This window comes from Pholis gunnellus (genome assembly GCF_910591455.1).
Source record: "Pholis gunnellus genome assembly, chromosome: 17".
Taxonomy (NCBI): Eukaryota; Metazoa; Chordata; class Actinopteri; order Perciformes; family Pholidae; genus Pholis; species Pholis gunnellus.
Window position 1 is genome coordinate 3,351,849 of NC_136544.1, and position 20,568 is coordinate 3,372,416.

Below are 20,568 nucleotides of genomic sequence, written 5' to 3' on the forward strand. Positions count from 1 at the left end.
AAAATAGTACAACGTGGTTACTCTCAGGATGTATACAGAGAACGGGTGGCTCAGGTGACTCAACTCAAATCATAAAACTGATTTACGGTAGCTGACCTGTCGTAACAACAATGGGTGGGTGTTCTCAGGAAACGTGGCTCCGCGCGCTCAGCTCTGCAGCTTCTTGACGGGTGCCGAACGAGTGCCGCTCGCTGACACTGTTGTGACGCCTGCCACAGACTAGCCACTGAGGTGCCAGTGCCACAAGGAGGATCTCGGCCCTGCTCACAGACTGAGGAACCGGGAGGGTGATCCAAACGAGGAGGTTGAAACCACACTTTATTCCCGGCAGAAGATACCCTTATCTTTGAGTGAGACTTGGATCAATGATGAGAATAGCATTTTTTACATACTACAAATAATTATTGGTTATTGATAACACAATTAGAACTCTCAAGAAGTCAAATGGTGTCTGGGAAATATTGCTTGATTTGGAATATTGCAGATTTCAGAATCTGTTTTTCTTTTATTGATGTATATTAATGGCAACTGCAGCGGCTGTATATCTGAAGTTACGCTTTTATTCTGAAAACATCTTTTCCGCCCAACAGAACAAAGCTAACACTTCCGGTTTGTGTGATGCGGAACAAGCGGCCCTACGGAGGGAACAAAGGACGATTGACTGAGTATGTTTACGCAGTTTCCAACATAATTACTTGAAAACGGTTACATTTTTATCATTTTGTGACTGGTGTATAAACGACGTCAAATGTGATTGAATTAGAATTAGATAACTAAGATAGTATGGGTAGCTAACCACCACGATGTAATGTTAGCCAGAGTTTGTATTGTTCGTTAGCCTAGCTTCAACGACAAGGTTTCAAACATCTTGAAAGCCATGCACGCTTCTGATGTGTCAACCGTTTTGCAAGAGGTCGTGCTTTGTGTAATTTCTGTTTTAGTAACTAAATGACGTACAAACCATTGAATTCAATACCATCAAGTTTATTATGGGATAAATGGCCTCTTTGTGTTAGCAGGTTTGGCTAGTAGGCCAAGCTGGGTAAGTTCACGTTAGCTTTTTAATTCCCCTCAACCATTGTTATCATTCGTCCTTATCGTCGGTGCTGGTTACTTTAAAATCATTTGCCGGTGTATTTATGCTACTGGTTCTACCGAGCTAAAAATTGCATTAGCGGTGTGATTTTACTTCATATAATGTGTGTGATGGGTTTTCTTCTTCTCTTATGTTTTCTTATCCAGCTTGACCAAAATGGGAATTGCCTGCTCTACTTAATCTCGTCTGCAGCCACGATGTCAAGTAAGTAACGTGAAACATGCATGCTATTAGTTGAAGACGTGAAACATGCATGTTATTGGTTGAAGACGTGAAACATGCCGCCCCACAGTTTGAGAACCACTGCGTTAGACCATCTCCTGGTCTTGGCAAACTGCAGAATGTTTCTGCTGTGTGCAACAGCTCTTAGTTACAATCACACTAGATGGCAGTGAGGAAGTTCTCCCATAGTGTAGCTGACGTCAGCAAGCTCTGGTCTCAAACCAGTACTGGTTGAAGAAGCAATGCATGCGCCATGCTGCTGTGTGTCTTGTTGCTCTGTCCTCTATTGCCGTCACCCCTCTTTTTTTCTAATACACTTAGTTTGACTCAGTTTGTAAAGGTTTTGGCCTGCCAAGCTCTTTTCCTGTGTTCTGGGAACAATGTGGCATTGACTCCATTTCTGATAATTGAAATCACCATCAGTGTTTAGTGTTTGCTGTATAGCAGTATTATGAAGGGGAAATAATACATAAATATGATTTATGACACATGAAGCAGGTTGTGGTAACAGTGGCCTAACATTTCTTTCTTTTCTCTCTCTCACAGAACGACCATCCTACGCTCCCCCCCCTCCCCCTGCCCCGGCAGCAGTAAGTGTCCAAATCTCAGTTCCAGTCTCAGCTTTTACTGTTTAGTGGCCAAAGGGCCATGTTAGGTCTGTACACTGTTTGGTTTCCTTTTTATCTTTCTTTCTTGATGTCTTACTCTCTCCACATTTTTTTACATTGCTTTCTTTTAATTTCTCTCTCTCTGTCTGAACACAGAGGACGTTTTTCAGCTCTCCATCCTTGCTCTCACTTCTGCTTTTTACTATCATACCACCACTCATTTATGGTTTTGCGCAGAAGTCAATGTGCCTCATGCGCTTTTATGATTACATGTGATTTAAGAAATTAAGCTTTTTTTGGCATCAAATATCAGAGTTTAGCACATTTGGTGTTCAGTTGTAGTCAAGCTAGTGCTGGGCGGTACACCGGTTTTAATATCCCGTACGATATGAATTTTTCACATACCGTCATACATAGCCAGAACAACTGCTGTCTGTTTTCAACAGGCAGCTAAATATATAGTTCGCCGCTAAAAGCGTTAGCGTCGGTAACAGCTGGGAGAGGCTCCGTCCTCCAGTAACGCTACAGAACAGAACAGCGATGTAGGGTGAACAAAGACAGAACGGAGATGCACCGATAGAGTTTGACACGTATGCAACGCTGATTACCGTGTAATATGTGTGGTATTTGTTATAAATGTGCGTTGGTACATAGAGGGTGATAAGAAGCTGTACTTGGAGGGGCTTAGGACCCAGGGGAATGTACGTGAAGGAAACCGGAAGAGACGGAAGACACGCCACACAAACAGCTGCTCACCACCGCTCGTCACGATCCTGTAGACCAGAGATTCTCAACTGGTGGGTCGTCGCGGACCCGTTTTCAGTGGGTCGCGGGCCTTTGCCTTAAAGCGGCGGAGTTATTTTGTTCAGCGGTGCAGGAAAACACCGACCAATGCGTTGTAAATCACGTCACGTGATGCAGTTTAGCCAATCAAATAAGGGTATTCTGATACGTTTCCTGACTCCAGTGAGATGTACCCACACCGTGACACAGGGGGGAGAGACGAGGAAAGACATCGTAGCTCATGCAATGCTAGATGTAAAAGTCAAATAACTGTATGATCTCTTCAAATGTTCAAATTACTAAAAATACCACAGTCCACCACAGACCTATGCTCCAAAAACACTGTGTTGAAAGTGTGTCAATACCGTGATACTGCCAGAATTTAGAAAAATACCGTGATACACACTTTTGGTCATACCGCCCAGCACTAAGTCAAGCTTATTTTTGATAGCAGGGGGCGGAACTGTTTCAAGTTGAAATGCAATGCTGCGGTTACATGGCTAATTATATGCAACTTTGGCTTAAGAACATGAGCTTGTCACAAGGACCTGATTTACATGCAACATTCTAGGGCTGCAACAACGAATCGATAAAATCGATAAAAATCGTTTATTAAAAGAGTTGGCAACGAATTTCATTATCGATTCGTTGTGTCGCGCGATTATTACGCCACTCAATAAGTGGCGGAGATGTTTGAGTGTTCACAGCAGCAGGAATAATGGAACAGGACTCCGGTTCTGTAGCTGACGCTGACCGGCGTATAAACGTTGCCATAACAACACCGGAAGTTGATTTACGCGATTTGTATTATTTTCGCGTCATTCGCGCCGCCGGTATCGCGGGACTATTTGTGTTCATTCGTGTGCATCGTGTGCTTCACCGCGTTTGGTGAGGTGTGTGAACACCAAACGCCAAAAATTCAGAGACCAAAGGTGTGTGAACACCAAACGCGATGAACGCGGCCGGTATCGCCGGGGACTATTTGTGTTCATTCGCGTGCATGTCCGGGGCTGCAGCGCGCCACACTGATGGATCAGCGCGTGTCTACCCTTCACTGAGAGGCGTGGGTAAACCCGCTGAACCCCACTCCTGATATTTTTTAAATAATTACTTTAACAGCTCAGGGATGTTCGAGCAACCTGTTTGTGCACTTTGTGAAGATGTGTTTCTCTGTGAATGTGCACTGACAGCTCTGTTTTTGATTAAAGGGTTGGAAATTAATGCTTTTTTAAATTTTTTTTTTTTTTATCCGATTCATCGATTAATCGAACAAATAATCGACAGATTAATCGATTATTAAAATAATCGTTAGTTGCAGCCCTACAACATTCCCACTGTGAGTTGTGAGTGCCAGCCTGGCGGCCAGTTGCCTTTTTTGTCTTGCATGATGACATCATGGAAAGCAAACAAGAAAAACAATACGCATATATTTTCACTTTTTTCCCCCCTTTTCACTTATTTATGTTGATCCCTCTTCCTCCTCTTGTTTGTAAACCATTTCTCATTCGTGTTTTGTCTCATTTGTCTTCCATCAGCAATTGCCTTCCACCCCAGGGTTTGTGGGCTACAACCCTTACAGCCATCTGGCCTACAACAACCTCCGGCTGGGAGGGAGCTCCGGAGGCTCCAGCAGGGTAATGAATTGATGGAGGGATATGAGAAAACAAATACAAAAAATGGGAGGGGTGCAGGATAAGAGGGAGGGTACTAAGAAACTGTCTTGGGCTAAATATAGGGGCACAGATAGGAGAGGAGGGGTCGTGTTCAGTCACCATCATTTCCCCGGTCATAGAGTTATATTGCATTTAAAAATGTTCAGACTAAATGAAAGAATAAAGGAATATTTTCGGTGTCAGTTACAACAAGTCTGCTTCAAGGTAATTCTGACTCATTTAGACTCTCCAATACGTTTAAGTCTGCTTCACCAAACATTTACTTCCATTCCGTTAGCAAGGAGAAACCACTGGAAACATCTAAGTTCTAATCCCTATGACGGATGGTTCTTGGCGATTGACTATTTTTTGTCGCTTGAAACTCTTTAGGAGATCTAGAAGGTCATTGGGGCGTCCCTAAAAAGAACACAGGACAGAAATATCAAGCTGTACGTTTTACATTTTTCAGTTAATGAGTGTTTGCGTGTTTATTTGCTTGTAAGGTACTAAAGGCAAATAGGACAAGCGGGTGTCCTGACGGCCACGCTGTACCAACTTGCAGAGACTCGCTGGTTACCAGCTTTCATAGTGCAATGGGACTGCTGTGTGTTGCCCTGTAAAGCGGCGTTTATACCCGTGCGAGGCACCTTGGCACGAGCCCCCATAGACAACACGCACAAAGGCGTCTATGCTCAATGCGCTGTTCGTTGCGGTATTCTCCACAATGCCGAGGAGGAATTGTAATTAGCTGTTAACTCATCTTATATTCATGGACTACTTTATTACCTCTATTCAAGACCTGTAAAGAAAACTCAAGTCTTCAATTCATTATAACGAAACAACGGTTGAATATCTTATTAGATTTGGCTGGCACAATAGAAACTCAAATGTAGATATTTAGGACCCCCTGTTTCTAAATATTTTAAAAACAAATTATCTGTCTTTGTAAAACCCTCAGAAATGTTGTTCGTGCTTTTTTATCACGGAACTATTTCTGCCAGTCGTGCTCCGAGCGTGCACGCGACAAAGTGCTGCTTGTGGAAGCTCTGCGCTCGACGTGCAGGCCGTGACTGGTCATGGTCTGGATTGAGGTGTACGGCAGGCATGGACCTAGCTTCAGTACTTCTTTGTACATCTCTGTGACATAACCTCTGCTGTCCTGCCTGCAAGACGATGCTGCTTCTTAGTAGTGAGATGAGGTTTTATAAAATGTTTCTGAATAACCATTTGATTCGTCACATGGGGGTTACAATTTGAAAAGCACGTAGCCCGTGATGTATTTTTCACTCGGGCTGTTACATGGGGGTTAACTTTTTTCACATTTCTATTAATGGCGTTACACTGCTGTACTCAAAGAGAACACGTATGGACAGAACAAATCCACCTTTTAGACTTGTGCACAACTGTCCCATTGTAAATATGGAGTTCAATGTTTTCATTGCAAGTAGGTGATTTTGACCTTCCGGCTTATTTTAGTCCTAAAGTGAGACATTTCCAAGCATCGCCTGCAGTTCCTGGTTATTACACTCTATAGCTTTATGAATGTTTGCACAGCTGTTTGATACAACTGATGACATACTTGGATGGAGCACTGCCACGCATCCCTCAGTTGGCCAGTCTGGTGGATGTCTTTTGCCTCGTCGGCAAACAGGAACCAGCCACAAAGCTCACAGGCTTGTTGTCTAGCAGCAAACCCTCTAAATAGCAACCGTTTGTAATTGTTCGATTATCTCGAACTGTTTTTCTCGACATGCTAGGGTTAGCTGCCAAACAATCAATATGTATCCAGCTGTAGGAACTAGGAAAGCATTCAGGACCACTTTAGAGTTATGTATTATCATATTCACACAAACGCCTCTTAATTTGCCTTCATACAAGCTTCAACATAAACAGACCATAATCAGCTGATGTTTTTGTTTGCTTTTCTCTCCTCTCTCTCTAAACCTTTTGCCCTTTTTCTGTTCCTCCTTCATTTTCTTCTTCTCCACTTCTTTGCCCTCCCTTGTCTCTGTCTGTCTTCCCTTCACAGAACTCCTCAGGGATCACCGTCCCAAAGCCTCCCAAGCCTCCAGACAAGCCACTGATGCCTTACATGCGGTACAGCCGGAAGGTAAGCAGGAAGGTAAGACACCCATCCACGGTGTCTGCTTTTACTGCTTGTCCTCCCATCCCCTGAAAAGTTGCAGGGGTTTTAGGGTGGGAAACAGCCAAGCCATGACGCCTTCACCACCACCTCAACCACCTAGTGGATACTCTCCACTCTGTTTCCCCGTTGGCTTACAGTAGCCTCCCATGTTTGTCGATGATAAAGAGAAATGACATCTCGTGTTTCCTTCTGCAAGCATGATCTGCTCCTGCCTTCATTTCCCCCTTTGTGCCTGTTGCTTTGCTGCTTCTCTAGTGTTAGAGCTGACATTTTAACGTTGACTACGGCGTAAAGACAAAATCTACTCAAATTCATGTTCACGTAAAACTGGTGATTCTGTCTTTAGATATATTTCATTCCATTCCATCCAATCTTTTTGCAACACAAAATATCCTTTACCTTACCCAAATAATAATTTTGAAGCCAATTTCTTCCTTCCTTAGCACTTTTCCTCTTTTATTTCCTTCTCTGTCTTATATTAACCTAACCATCAACTGCAGTTTCCCTGTTGTGACCATATGTTGTTTTTGTATGTGTGTGTGTGTGTGTGTGTGTGTGTGTGTGTGTGTGTGTGTGTGTGTGTGGGTTGGGCGATGCTCTCAATGGTGCATGCGTGTTTGCATCTTGCGTTTGTGCGCAAATGCAAGGTATGGGACCAAGTGAAGGCATCCAACCCGGACCTGAAGCTGTGGGAGATTGGAAAGATTATCGGAGGGATGTGGAGAGACCTGACCGATGAGGAGAAACAAGATTACCTGAACGAGTACGAAGCTGAGAAGGTGAGCTGCCAGGAGTGTCATCATTACGGCTACGGTTCAGGTCTGCACAGTCCTGAGTGTACTTTGCAGTATATTTTGTGTGGGCTTTGCACAGTTCGGTTGTCCATAAGTCTAAGCTAATTCTGCCACAAGTACACAAACGCAAAGAGGTGTCTCTCTTTAAATACAGTTTAAGCCAATCAATTTGAGAGCAATTGAAAAATCTAAAAGCGGTAACCAGAAATCTGCTGTTTCTTACTTGACCATCAAAACGATCACAGTTGCCATTGAATTATTTTGCCAATCCATTTTTAACATTTATTTAGAATTTCATTTCATCTAGTGATGGATCACAGCCCTGTTTTTTCTTAGATTGAATAAAAATGATGTTTACTAAAGACAACGGTAAAGTGATTGCCTTAAGAGTTTTGCAACATAAGCATTATGTTTTTGTGAGCGTGTGGAACATAACATCCACTCGAGGTTAAACTGATTAGACTTTGGTGGTCAAAGCTCACTGTGACCTCCCAAACATGTTTTTGGCTATAAATCAAGAATTCATATGCTAATTATGACAATTTCACATAACTGTATAATAGGATAAAATGGTGACATGATGACATTTTGGACAGACATTGATATAAATTCTAACATGACTGGTTGGCTGAGGGTATACAACCTTGAGGCTGTAATTACATTTTTTCTTTAATGTATTTTTAAGAGTTAGGGTTAGGGTTAGGGTTAGGGTTAGGGTTAGGGTCAACTGCGACCGGCCGGCAGGACCGGTTGTGGAGCTCCGTTTCCCTGCGAACGCGTTCGTTGATCTGTAGATCCACTCAGGTTTCTCCAAAAGTTTTCAAAAGCGCTGTAGTGTCCTGCCGTGCTATGGCGTCCTCAGGTTAGTGTAGCATAGCTCCAAACACCAAGACGCTAAGTGAAAATGAAACACATTCCCAGCCATAAAATGTGCGACGCTGTCAGCCAGGAACACCGTACATAAAACGAAATAATATAATAACCCTAAAAATTTTATAATTTCTTCCATATCTTTTAATTTGAACTCTTGCTACTCCAACTAACTTCTGCCAGCTTCCGTCAATTTCACATTAGTGACGCGCTGGCCCACTGACCAATCACGGCTCACCTTAATGCAGACGTACTTAGCAGGTACCTCGGTAGCATCTGCACGTCAAAGAATACGCCCAACATGTCAAACTAAAGATCTGATTGGTTGAAGACTATGACAATCAACAATATCGTCCCCATATACTTTAATCTGCAAAGTCTACCTAGAGCACCCCAGGCCTCTCTCCTTACATAGAGACATAGAGGCTGAATCTGATTGGATAAAAGCTCTCCTTGAAACAAGCTGTGCTGGAAGCAGAGCAACAGAGGAAGGGATGGGAAAAAAAAAATTATTTGTGATTCTGTTTAGGCCAGCAGACGGCCCACCACTGATGTGTATGTTTATGTGTGTATATATATATGAGTCTTTGATGCTCAAAAAATGGGTGGAATGCCACTTTAATTGACCCAACATTAAAAATATACAAAGAAATCCCTCAACAATAGTTAATGGCTTGTAACAAACGATCTGGATCAGATAGGTTGTCGTATTATTTTGTTCAGCTTGTATGCTTTCTCTCTCCTCTCAGATTGAGTACAACGACTCTTTGAAGGCCTACCACAACTCACCGACCTACCTGGCCTACGTCAACGCTAAGAACCGGGCCGAGGCCGCAATGGAGGAGGAGAGCAGACAGAGGCAGAGCCGCATGGACAAAGGAGAGCCGTACATGAGCATTCAGCCCGCTGAAGACCCGGATGGTAAGTTTGAGTTATGAATGTTTGAAAAGCATTTCTAAAGTGCATCGATCAAGAGATTAAAGATGTTTAATAATGGTTCTAAATGTGAATAGATGTGAAAGCCGAGTGCATTTATGATGAGGAAATACGGTGCCATACAGCACTGAAAGCCCAGTTTTCAGTTGGAATGTTGACGCCTGTGGCTCAGATGGTGGAGCGGGGTCGTCCTTAGGGAGACTCTCCTTCAGCTCCCTGGGTGCTTCACAGCTGCCCAATGCTCCCATTTGCTTAGGATGGGTTAAATGCATATGGTCACATTTCATGTATATATCTATGTATATGATGATTGTAATACAGTTTAAGGTTTTAGTTCTTTGCACTTCAAACAGAAACGTTTTGCGGTGGAATGTGAGCTGCTAACTCTCCTGGTGGACTGTTAAGTGTCGTCTTTTTCCGTCCAGACTACGATGATGGTTTTTCAGTGAAGCACACAGCAGCCGCTCGCTTCCAGAGGAACCACCGGCTCATCAGTGACATCCTCAGTGAGATCGTGGTGCCTGACGTCCGCTCGGTGGTCACCACAGCCCGCATGCAGGTCCTCAAGAGGCAGGTCCAGTCTCTCATGGTGCACCAGGTAGGTTGAACGGACATACTCTCTGCCACCGGGGGCCAAGAAAATATGCGAGATGAGAGGAGCTCAGTAGCTTTTTTTCTTTCTGGAAACATGTTGGGAGAATGTAATCCTATGCACATGGCAGGTACTAACGCACCTCAGAGACACTCACTGTGTATTTCATCTGTGTGTTGCAGAGGAAGCTGGAGGCAGAACTTCTGCAGATTGAGGATCGCCACCAAGACAAGAAAAGACGCTTCCTGGAGACCACTGACTCATTCAACACTGAGCTCAAGCGGGTACAGCAGGGCTTTTATACCTTGAGACAGCTGAGTGAGAAGCAAGGACGAGGTTTTATTCTAGAATGCTAAACATCCATCTAGAATGTGTAGAAGAACTAAATGTGAACCTGAAACTTAAAGAAGATTACTCATACTCTATGCATTGAATTCTCACATTCTGATTTATAGACAAGATGAGCATTCATACTGAAGCATGTTTTCACCTCAGTTTATTTATATAACGTTGTGTCTTTGCATTCAATCTAGTGACATCTTTAGGTCATTTTGTAAATGGACAATTGTGTTTTGTAGAAGCCATTGTTTCACGAGTGTTCCCTCTGTCTCCAGCTTTGCAGTCAGAAGGTTGAGGTGGACATGGAGAAGCTAGCAGCAGAGATGGCTGCTGCTGAAGAGGCGTCCAGGCGCCGGGCAGAGGAGAGAGAGCGAGAGGCAGCAGAGCAGGCAGAGAAAGCTGCTCAACAGGCGCAGCAGCAACAGCAACAACAGCAGCAGCAGCAACAGCAGCAGCAACAGCAGCAGCAGCAGCAGCAGCAACAGCAACAGCAGCAACAGCAACAGGAGGCAGCTGGAAACAAAGCTGCAGAGCAGAGCAGTGCCAATGCTAGCAGCACAGCTAACCCCAACTCGGGGACCAAGGAGGAGGACAAGCCCACACCAATGGAGACAGGTACCTACAGTGACATTTTCTTGTTTTAATTAGTGCTGGGCAAGTTAACGCGTTATTATCGCGTTAACTTGCCCAGCACTAATTTTGTCCCCTTGAGTTTCCTTCAGCTGTTTTTGAGCTTTCAGGTTCTCTGTGATGCTGATTTCAAGAACTGACTGTATTTGTCTGTTTGTGAGGAAGTCCAATATCCAGTTGAGTGTGGTACTCGCCCACAATGCCAAATTTGCCGAAACATTTTTAAGCTTTGATCTCTCAATCTCTCCCCCCAGATGAGGTGGCCCCTGCAGAGCCCCCGTCAGACCCTCAGCCTGCTCCACCTCCTCCATCTGACCCCGCCCCTTCTGCCACTGATAAAGCAACCCCTCCCCCTGAGCCACCCAGGGAGAGCAGCACTCCAGGCAGCAGTACCCCCAGTGATGACAGCAGGAACAGCATGCCCCCTCCTTCCTCAGACAGCAACGCCGGAGCAGCAACACCTGACACCCCAGCGGCTCAGGAAGCCAACCCCAGCGCGGCTAACCCTAATGTGGCTGCTGCAGCACCTCCGCCTCCCCCTCCTTCAGAAGAATCAGCCCCTCCACCACCACCGCCACCACTACTACCCCCCAGCCAGAGCAGCCAACAGTATGATGCATAATAGTCGCTTTGTTAAGATACACAGTGGTAACGATAGAAGGCCTCCACGTGCTGCAGCTCTCCTGTAGTGGAGCAGCAGCACTGTAGTTGTGCACCAGGTGTTGATGAAGTGAGACATGTATGGTGGCTCATCATAGCAGATCTTGCGAATGAGCAGTGCTGAATGGTTGAGGCTCTGATAGTATGGTCAATAAATAGTTAACGTGCATTAAGAGTGCATGAGCCGGATTCATACAGCTGGGCCAAGCAAGAGCCTGTTGGGGGAATTAGGATGTCGCTTACATTTCTTTTAAAATGTATATCTCAGCACACCTGCTTTGATGATGTGGCCGAATGAATCAAAATCAAAATTTGACCCGAGCAAGTTTGTGTGTTCCAGGCATTGTACAAGCCATTCCTTTTTATAATCATGTGTCTTTAACATAACCACATACAGACTTCATAAGGTCAGCAGTGACCCCTCCCAACGTGACAACCTAAACGTCGCCGTTATTAGTCTGCTCCTGTTTGTCACCCATTGGTACATTCTTCACATACATTTACAGTTGGCAGAGTAACATTCTCACATTAAAGATTATCAATTTCTCAAAATATGAGGATTTCTTTTCTGTTGATCATCTTGTTTAAGCTGTTCTGCCACATCACGGTGCTGTACGTTCAAACGATCCACATGCATCGTTTGAACGTAAACCTCCAGTAACTCCCGCTGTGTACACTTTGTACTGTTGGATGTTGCTGTAATGTTTGAACTCCACACACTTCTAATATCACTTAATGTATAAACCTTTAAATCAGCCCAAACTCGGTGTACATTACATGATTCATGTTCGGAGTCTAGATTGCCTGAAGCTCAGTTTGTGTGCCCCCCCCCCCCAAAATATAAAACCTCAGCATTGTTTAGGTTATCAGTTTTTGTGAATTGCAAAACTACTAACTAATTAGTGTTTTTAGAGATGTAGTCGATCCTTTTAGATTAATATACTGAAATCCAGCCTTCGTATTAAACCTGTACTCGACTGTGACTGTCTCCAGCTCTGAAGTCAGTCTGGAGAAAGGCACCGTTTCATTATTGGTGCACTCGGTTCAGCATGCTATATTAAAACCATACTCCTGCAAGAATCAGACAAATAACTCGTCTTCATCAAAGAGTTGAGACTGAGGAAAACTGTTACTGGAAATCATAAGTGTTGGACCAGACACCAAGAAACGTAACATGAAATGATGCTTTTTAAAGGTCTGTTGATATATAATGTCTTGCATTGAGTGTATACAGTTAACATTCATCACATGTCTGGAGAAAGAGCTGACGTACTCGGCCAGCTCCTCTAAAGCTGAGGCTATTTATTTTTAGACTGCATATTAACGCCACAAGCAGGGAAATTCACATGTAACCCTCATCCACATGTAACCTCAGTCATTGGTGCATTTAAAGGACCGTTTCCTACTTGAATTGGACTGTTTTTAGTAGTATGCCTGTTTTTGCATCTTTTTTCTCTACTGTCTGGACTTATCTGCCAATTAAAGAGGATTTCTCAGTCTTTCGTGTTCGTGTTCTTTCTGCTCCACTAGTGCTGGATCTTCTGACACCTCGTTTTTAAATGGTATTTTCTCCTAATTTGGCCATTATTTCTGAAATCAGATTTTAAATATTAAAAGTAAGTGTTGTAAAACTGATCTTTAGGTTTTTAAATGTGTATTATCTCAACACTAGTATTTGGTCTACAGCATACATTTTGAAAGGAAGTGATTGTGTGTGGAGACCTGTGTTCAATATTAATATGATAGAAAGTTGTATTGGATTATTCTTTGACAAAAAGTAATTTAAATCGTACTAACAGAATGCAGAGCCACTGACTTGACTCAAGAAACAGGACAGTAAAGAAATACTCAACAGGAAGTAGTTCCTGTTGACCAGGGGAGGAGTGATCAGCCCAAGAAGTTATTATACTAAATCTAATTATTTCTATATGTATGCTAGTGGTAATGTTCAATTATATCCACGGCTACTACTATCATTAGTCATATTTCTATTTGTATTATATTATTGTTGCTGTGCATCTCTCTGTCACTTTATAATAACACCATCACCCTGAATCTCATATGATGACTATAATACATGAAGGAGCTGAAAGGCTTAATGTATTGTATTATTTCGTGTCTTGTTTGTTACAACTAAACTAAACTTCAGTTAGTTTCCTAAAATCACTTCCGTAGCTTTAAAGACCAACTCACTTAAGTTTGCTGTTAATATTTCCTGTTGACACAGTCGCAGCTTTATAGTCGCGCTTGTTTTTTCCCCGCCATGTGTATGAATGAACTCCTGGGCAGCATGGCAGTGACACTCCGGACTGACGCGCATGTATCGGCGTCACCGGCGCCCCTGATGGTGGGAGAAGCTCACAGACACGCAGATGGTTGGTGTCGGTGAGGGTAACCTGTTCACCATGAGCCAGCCGCACCGCGCGCTCAGCTGCCTCTCCATCGCGCTCGTCCTGCCGCTGCTGCTGACGCACGGTCCGGGGCGCGTCGCGGAGCTCGCGGTGGCGGAGGAGTACTCCTCCAAAACCGACTTGGATTACGAGTTCTGGGACTACCGGGGGAAGTGGTGCATCGACGACCACGGGTTTGTTTACGGAATCGGAGAAGTGTATTACCCGAGCCCCACGGCGTGTCCGTGCACGTGCACCGTGGACGGCCCTGTGTGCGTCCAACCTAAGTGTCCCCGCATCCACCCCCGGTGCACGCGGATGAGATATAAGGCATGCTGTCCGGTGTGCGAGGCTATGGCCAGGATCTGCGTCTACGGGGGGAAAACGTACCGACCCCTTGAGGAGTTCAGGGTGAGAAAGATCCGACCCCCCCCCCCCCCCCCCCCCCCATCCCTCATCACATACCTATAGAAGCAAAGTCTGAAGAAGTACTTTTACATTAGCTAAAGTAGCAAGTTCTGCATTCAAAATCGTATTGAAGTCAAATTTGTAGTAAATTGTATTTTAAGTGTCAACAGTTAAAGTGGCGTGCTCATTAGTTATGTGGGCTATTTATTATTGGAATTGCATTCCTGGCAAGGTAGAGCTAAACCTTAACACCTTTATATTATGTCGGGTCTACTTTATGAGCTGATCATGTGTTTAATGTATACAATCTTCATCTCAAAAGCACCTAGTAACTGCAGCTGTGAGATACATGTAGGAGTATAAGTGTAAAGCAGCATAACATGAAAATACTCAGGTAAAGTACAAGAACCTCAAACTTATCATTATGTTCACATATGTGGAAAGTTGAATATTTGCATACCATAGTAGCTGGATTAACCCAAGGGCTTCCACCGTCCCTATCGTGTGTGTGTCCACTCCGGTTAGTGACCGGAGTGCTCTGATAAACTGTGTGCATCTCATCAGCACCAAATAGCAGCAGACAGACACAGTTAATTAGTGTGAAGTAGAAGTTGTTGTTGCTAAATACACAGTTTACGCGAAAAGGTGAGCGAATATTGGACGATGGTAGCAATGATGAGATGAGTACAAATAATCCTGCATGTTTGCTAACAGCATCTAAATCCCCCAAATCTGTTAGCAGCCAGCAGTGTGTACCTGCAGATTTAGACATGCTTGTGCAATCATGGTAAAATAAATGTTAAAATTGTACATTTAGTGCAATTTTATCATTTCTACATAGGCCATAACAGCACATGTTTGAAAAGTTTGCGAGTGAGTTAAAAGCCAGTTCTAACAGCTGCTCAACCAAGAGGAGCTGCCTTGTTTGTGCGGTCAACAAAACAGCTTCCGTGTGCTCAGTGGGGATGGAGCAGTGGAAGGACAGGTATTGACTGTTTTTATGTAACTGATGGTGCATTGATGAAGGGCATCCAACCGGTCCAATAGCACTAGAGACAGATCAGTTGTCTTTGTGTGTGTGTGTGTGTGTGTGTGTGTGTGTGTTTGTTTGACATTGACTGTCCACATATCCTCTGTGACATAACAATGATTGAACCTACCAGTCACCTCTGCCATGGGCTCATTTGTTTACTGTAATTACACCAAATGGTCACAGATAATGGGACTACTTTTGATAAATGGTCATATGTTAAAACCTGAAGTCAATGATATTACAATTATTTGTGTTTTCCAGTTGTCGAGGTGTGAGCAATGTCGCTGCGAGGCCAACAGAGAGGTGTACTGCAGCATATCGGACTGCCCCGCCCCGCACTGTGTCAACCCCACCTACGAGCCCAACCACTGCTGCCCCATCTGTAAGACTGGTAAGACTCAGTGTTGGGTTCACACCAAGTGCTGTCTCTTTGTCAGTCCAGTACTTTGGTCCATGAGTGTCTCTAAACTAATGTATGTGCCTTTAAATGTGCCGTGGATATTCATGGTCCACAGAGGACCACTAATGTGTTTGGTCTTTCCTCTTGGACTGCAGGCTATCAAGCCACAGTTTCCACCTGCACACACGGGAGTAAAACTATGTAACAGGTATAATGTGATGAAGTTACTAAACTCAGGCATGGTCCCAAGAGGATGAACCGTCTCAATTTTGGACACTCAACAACAAGCCGTTCTCTAGAATCTCTAGAAAGCCTCTTTTGGGGGCAACCTTGCACACAACAGTGCTGATGGGCAGGTATGAATGTTGCCATGTGGCCAAAAGATTTTTGCCCAAGGACACATCGACATGGACTAGCGGGGCTGGGGGATCGAACCACTTGGTTAGAGCTCCGCCACTAATCCACAGTCAGTCGTGCTGTCCCAAATACTCACCAACGCATTATGTATTCATCTGTAGCTGGAAAAAGTCCCCAACACATGCACTATCTCCTCCTGTTTTAGCAACCTGTGTTTTAGAATTTGTTTGATGAAACTACATCTGTAATAAAAGAGACAGAATATCAGCAGTCTGATCCTTTAGCAGAGCCAGTTCTGAGAGAACGTCGTGGTCGCTCCATTGATACACAGCTGTGGGTTTATAGCTAATAAAGAACCAGAAAACACGCGCCTCAGTATGTGGACTCTGCTTTGGCAATCTGCGGACTTTAGAAGCTGTTAGCTTTTTTTATTGTAAATATGTTTTTCATGTTGTGTAAACCAAGGTTGAGAACACATCTTAAAATATTTCTTTGCAGATTATATGGCGAAAACGTCTTGGGTTAAAATAATCTGTGTACAAATACGTTAAATGAAGGCTTCACAACCTGTTGTGCAGTTTGCCTGCCAATTTGAAAACTGTAAACTTTGTTCTCTGTACTACTTCAGTTACCGCTCTCTGAGTTGGACAAAGGCAAACACATTTGGTTTATGAATTATGGGTTCCAACTTGCTGTCCTAGCTTACCTTTCATACATAGTTAGGCTGAAATCACATGTTCCACTCACAACCTCTTAACTGGCATCAGTTTAATCCGTGTGTAGCAGGCAGACCATAGCAGGAGCATAACCACGTGCTGTGATTTCCCATCTCATTGACTCCCTTAACACACACATACACACACACACACACACACACACACTCATGCCCTCTGCACATCATCAGAAGGCCGTCATTGTAACAGTGTTCCCCCTGCAGCTCTCAGAAGCAGCACAGGTTACGTCACACACACACACGGCAGCTTATGGAGCCTTCCCTATTATGTGACACGCTTTTACTGCCGCTGGCATTAAGGTCTTACATCGGAGGGTTTTGTGTGTGCGTCAGAAAGAAATAGCATCAGGGATAATAATAACTTGTATTATGGATTGCTTTTTGTAGAATCAAATGAAAAGCCAAAGTAGCTTCACAACCAAAACCATTATTTCATTGATTCTTTATGAGCACATGTAATACACCACATACATCTGCTTCCCTGTTGCCTTGCTGCTTTATGGCAGTTGTGTATCTAAATTGTAGTTTCTATTTCTGCTGCTCCTCTGCTGGACAGACAGCGGGACAGATGGTTTGGTTTGTTGCGTCATTGTTTTTTTCCCCTCGCTGCTGATAAATTCCCTCTCAGCTGTGCTGTATTGGACGTGGTTGGATCTGGCATCAGATGAACCGTACTTCCTGTCCTCCTGCTGACCGGCGTTGGTAATTGTTTCACTGGTAGCTGCCAAATAAAGGAACCCCCATCTGTGATTGAGGGATGCAAATCATATCAAAGGCAGACTGTTTACATTTCTGCTTGCATGGTATTCATGTCCATCCCAACAATACATAACTTCTTGATTTAAAGATATCCTATTATAGTATATGACGGGCATTCAGGAATAAACAGCATCTAGAGGAAGGATGTTTTCATAGACAGGTTAATTTGACCTTAAATAAAAATCAGTATCTGTAGCTTTCCCTGTGATGCTTGTATCATGTTGTCCACTTCTATTAATATCATACACACATCGATGTGACTTTTCATTATGAACTTGAACCGCCATTGAAGAAAGAAGTTGTGCTTCAATCAAACCAGCAGTTTATTTTCCCATTGCAAGTCTCATTTAAAACTGCTTTCACTGCAGAAACCAGCCTGAAAATGAAAGTGTGCAAACACAACACTATAACATTCACTCTATTTTTAGCTCTGTGTTTGGTCTCCACCTACTCCGGAGAGGATATCTGTCTCTTTAGCTGCTAAATGCTCCACCATGTTCACCAGCTAGTCTCTAATTGTGTCCGTTGTTCTGTAGAAAATATGACGTCCTCTGTTTTCTCCTTGTCCTCGTGGAAAACGTCATGCGGTCAAGGAAAGATCTGAGGGAGAGCATAAGTACTGAGGAAGATCTTATTCTAGGCTTGTCTCCTTTCCATTTGTTCTTAACACTAGAAAGGAAGCATTGCAGCCACTTTCATTAACACTTAAAGCAGGGGTCTTCAACGTGTTTCAGGCCAAGGACCCCCAAACTGATAGAGATAGAGCAGGGACCCCCGACTAGATATATTGTATAAAATGGTGTTTTATATTAAACTGGGCCTAGTGCCATGTATAAACATAGCTCTTTATTGTGCATTCAATACTAAACTATTCAAATAATACACAGGTTCATATATTCATGTTGTTGTTTTAAACATGTGATGGTACAGTGAGTAGGGGGGCTGTGCCACTGACATTTAGAAACATACCGTGTCAGCTGATACCAATGCCAACATCAACATTGTCTGTCAATTGCATGATAATCATGCATACAAGCTATTCAAATTCATGTTTTCATTTTAAACATAAACGTGGAAACGAAAACGAGTGATGGCCTATTAGTGCCGCTGCCGTGCATAAACACAGCTGTTATCTTGCATACAATACTGACCTATTAAAATAATGGACAGACAAAAAATTGTCTAATCAACCAAAACATTTCGCGGACCCCCTGCAGTACCTCCGCGGACCCCCTAGGGGTCGCGGACCCCCTGTTGAAGACTGGCTGTCATCGTGAGAGCCGCTTGAATCCTTCTGGGTCATCACTCAGCAAGACTAAACCAGAGCACCATGCTTTGTGAGGCTGTAATTGAGCACAGCTAAATGCTAACTATGCCATGCTAGCACGCTGACAGTGGCTAATGCTAACATGCTGATGTTTGCAGGTATATTGTTTATAATTCTTAGTGTCTTGGCAACAAACAACCCTCGTAAACCAGAATAAGTTTTATTTTTATTTTTTACAATGCATGTTTTTTTTTGATAGATTAAACAAACATTATGTAATATGTTAAATCACCCAACAATGCATAAAGTAGTGCTTTCACTACTGAGGGAAAGCAAACAACAACAACAACAAGGTTGTGAGAGCAACACGTGCACCGACTGTCTTCCTGTCGCTCCAGGTCCAAACTGCTTCGCTGGGAACAGGGTGATCCCAGCGGGGGAACGTCTGCACATCGACGAGTGGACAGTATGCTACTGCACCTACCGGGACGGGACGTGGCACACCCATCCCCAGGCCACGTGTGAGAAGCCCCCCCAGACCAGCTCGACACCCAGCGCCCGCACTGAGGCCCCCGCGGATGAGGAGTCCAGGGGGAGAGGAGGGGGCCCGTTTAATCCCAGGCTGCATGTGATACCATGAAGGGGAGTGTAAATAAATAATACCATTTATCTATTAGGGTCAGGAAATTGAGCTCCAGTTTAGCAATAATCAACCTGTATATGTATGTTATAACAATGAGACTATTTCTGAACAATTTCCAACAATACACCAAATGTTTGTTTGGAATATGCAGACAAATTCAGTTGAAAAGAAAGAATTTACATTGTCCCTCATTGGTGCTGAAACAATTAATTAATTGTGTGCCCCCCCCCCCCTAGTTACTAATGATACTCCTGTCGAATGTATTACTCTGGCTGAGCATTGCACACTGCATTCAGTTGCAAAGTTAGGAAAATTAACACTTTGAGGAGCCTAGCAAAGTCAATTAATTGATTATTTGATCAACAGAAAATTCAACATCAATTTTGAGTGTCACTTTTTTTAGTTTTAACTAATTTATAAGGCAAAAACCTTCACATTCCTTACAGCTTCTAAAATGTCAGGATTAGCTGCTTTTGAATGGAATCTCTTTGAGGTCTGGACTGTTGGTCAGGAAAAACAATGTGAAAAGAGTTGTTAGTTGTGTGGGAAGCATGAAGAAGAATGAAATGTAAAGAGGAGCTACGCACCAACATCGGGAGCTAATGCGGGGAGGCCACCTCTGTCTAGACAATAAACACTCACTCCTTAATGAAACTGTATTTATTTCCAATCTGCCCGACACTCCTACTCCATAAAACCTCCCATCATTCCGCTGGGGAACATGGATGGAGTGTCAGGGTGTGTGAGATGAACGTATTGGTGATATACAGTCAGTGACAGAAGGGAAGCTGCACCCAACATGGTGGAGTAGACCAGACGCACCCAGTGCTGACAGAACGACTTTAAGCAGAAACCCGGATGATTCACACACTACCTGGCGTAACAGATGTATATGTACTGTGCATATGCAATGCTAGTAGAGGTAAGCATCAATAATATTCCTGTTAATGTTTGTAACGATTGAGTCTCGCATGTCAAAGTGCTGATTCAGCCACTGTGTATGTGCAGCCTATCCTTGTGTTCATTCATTCGTCCTTCTCATCTTCATGATGAAGACGTGTCCTGTGTATTGCTGATTAGAGAAGTCGGGTTCAAACACTATTTCCCAGTGGTTGGTCTTGCTGTAGTCTGAACGCCTCCCATTGAAATATGAGCCGTTTCTGTACATACGTTGTTTATCTGTGAACTGAAGGTTGTGAAATAAAGCTTTAGCAGACGGATCTTTGGCCAAGTTTTGTTGGGTTTTTAAT

At 43.6% G+C, this 20,568-nt stretch overlaps 2 protein-coding genes across 3 annotated transcripts; both read left to right on the plus strand.

Annotated features, from left to right (window-relative positions):
• The first annotated feature begins 605 nt into the window (after positions 1 to 605).
• Positions 606 to 12,827, plus strand: LOC306709565 (SWI/SNF-related matrix-associated actin-dependent regulator of chromatin subfamily E member 1-like). 2 transcript variants are annotated; one of them, XM_079177750.1, is made up of 11 exons: positions 606 to 665; positions 1,243 to 1,300; positions 1,865 to 1,908; positions 4,245 to 4,343; positions 6,391 to 6,483; positions 7,155 to 7,286; positions 8,921 to 9,092; positions 9,533 to 9,705; positions 9,882 to 9,983; positions 10,314 to 10,653; positions 10,923 to 12,827. In XM_079177750.1, exons 2-11 carry the CDS (start codon positions 1,294 to 1,296, stop codon positions 11,288 to 11,290), a joined length of 1,530 nt encoding a protein of 509 aa, XP_079033876.1. In that variant the 5' UTR covers positions 606 to 665; positions 1,243 to 1,293; the 3' UTR covers positions 11,291 to 12,827. The 2 variants fall into 2 exon arrangements, with proteins under 2 accessions (XP_079033876.1, XP_079033877.1); XM_079177751.1 differs by having other exon boundaries at positions 6,391 to 6,471.
• A 906-nt stretch (positions 12,828 to 13,733) lies between these two features.
• LOC306709198 (von Willebrand factor C domain-containing protein 2-like) lies at positions 13,734 to 19,315 on the plus strand (the record flags this gene model as incomplete). The annotated part of the gene is made up of 3 exons (XM_079177261.1): positions 13,734 to 14,129; positions 15,421 to 15,550; positions 19,074 to 19,315. 3 exons carry the CDS (start codon positions 13,734 to 13,736, stop codon positions 19,313 to 19,315), a joined length of 768 nt encoding a protein of 255 aa, XP_079033387.1.
• Between the last annotated feature and the right edge of the window lie 1,253 nt (positions 19,316 to 20,568).

What these genes read in the sequence shown, in the direction of transcription:
- LOC306709565 (XM_079177750.1), top strand. An exon ending in CTCCCCCTGCCCCGGCAGCA is followed by an intron (nt 1,909 to 4,244) that starts GTAAGTGTCCAA and finishes GTCTTCCATCAG; the next exon opens with CAATTGCCTTCCACCCCAGG. An exon ending in GCCCGCTGAAGACCCGGATG is followed by an intron (nt 9,093 to 9,532) that starts GTAAGTTTGAGT and finishes TTTTCCGTCCAG; the next exon opens with ACTACGATGATGGTTTTTCA.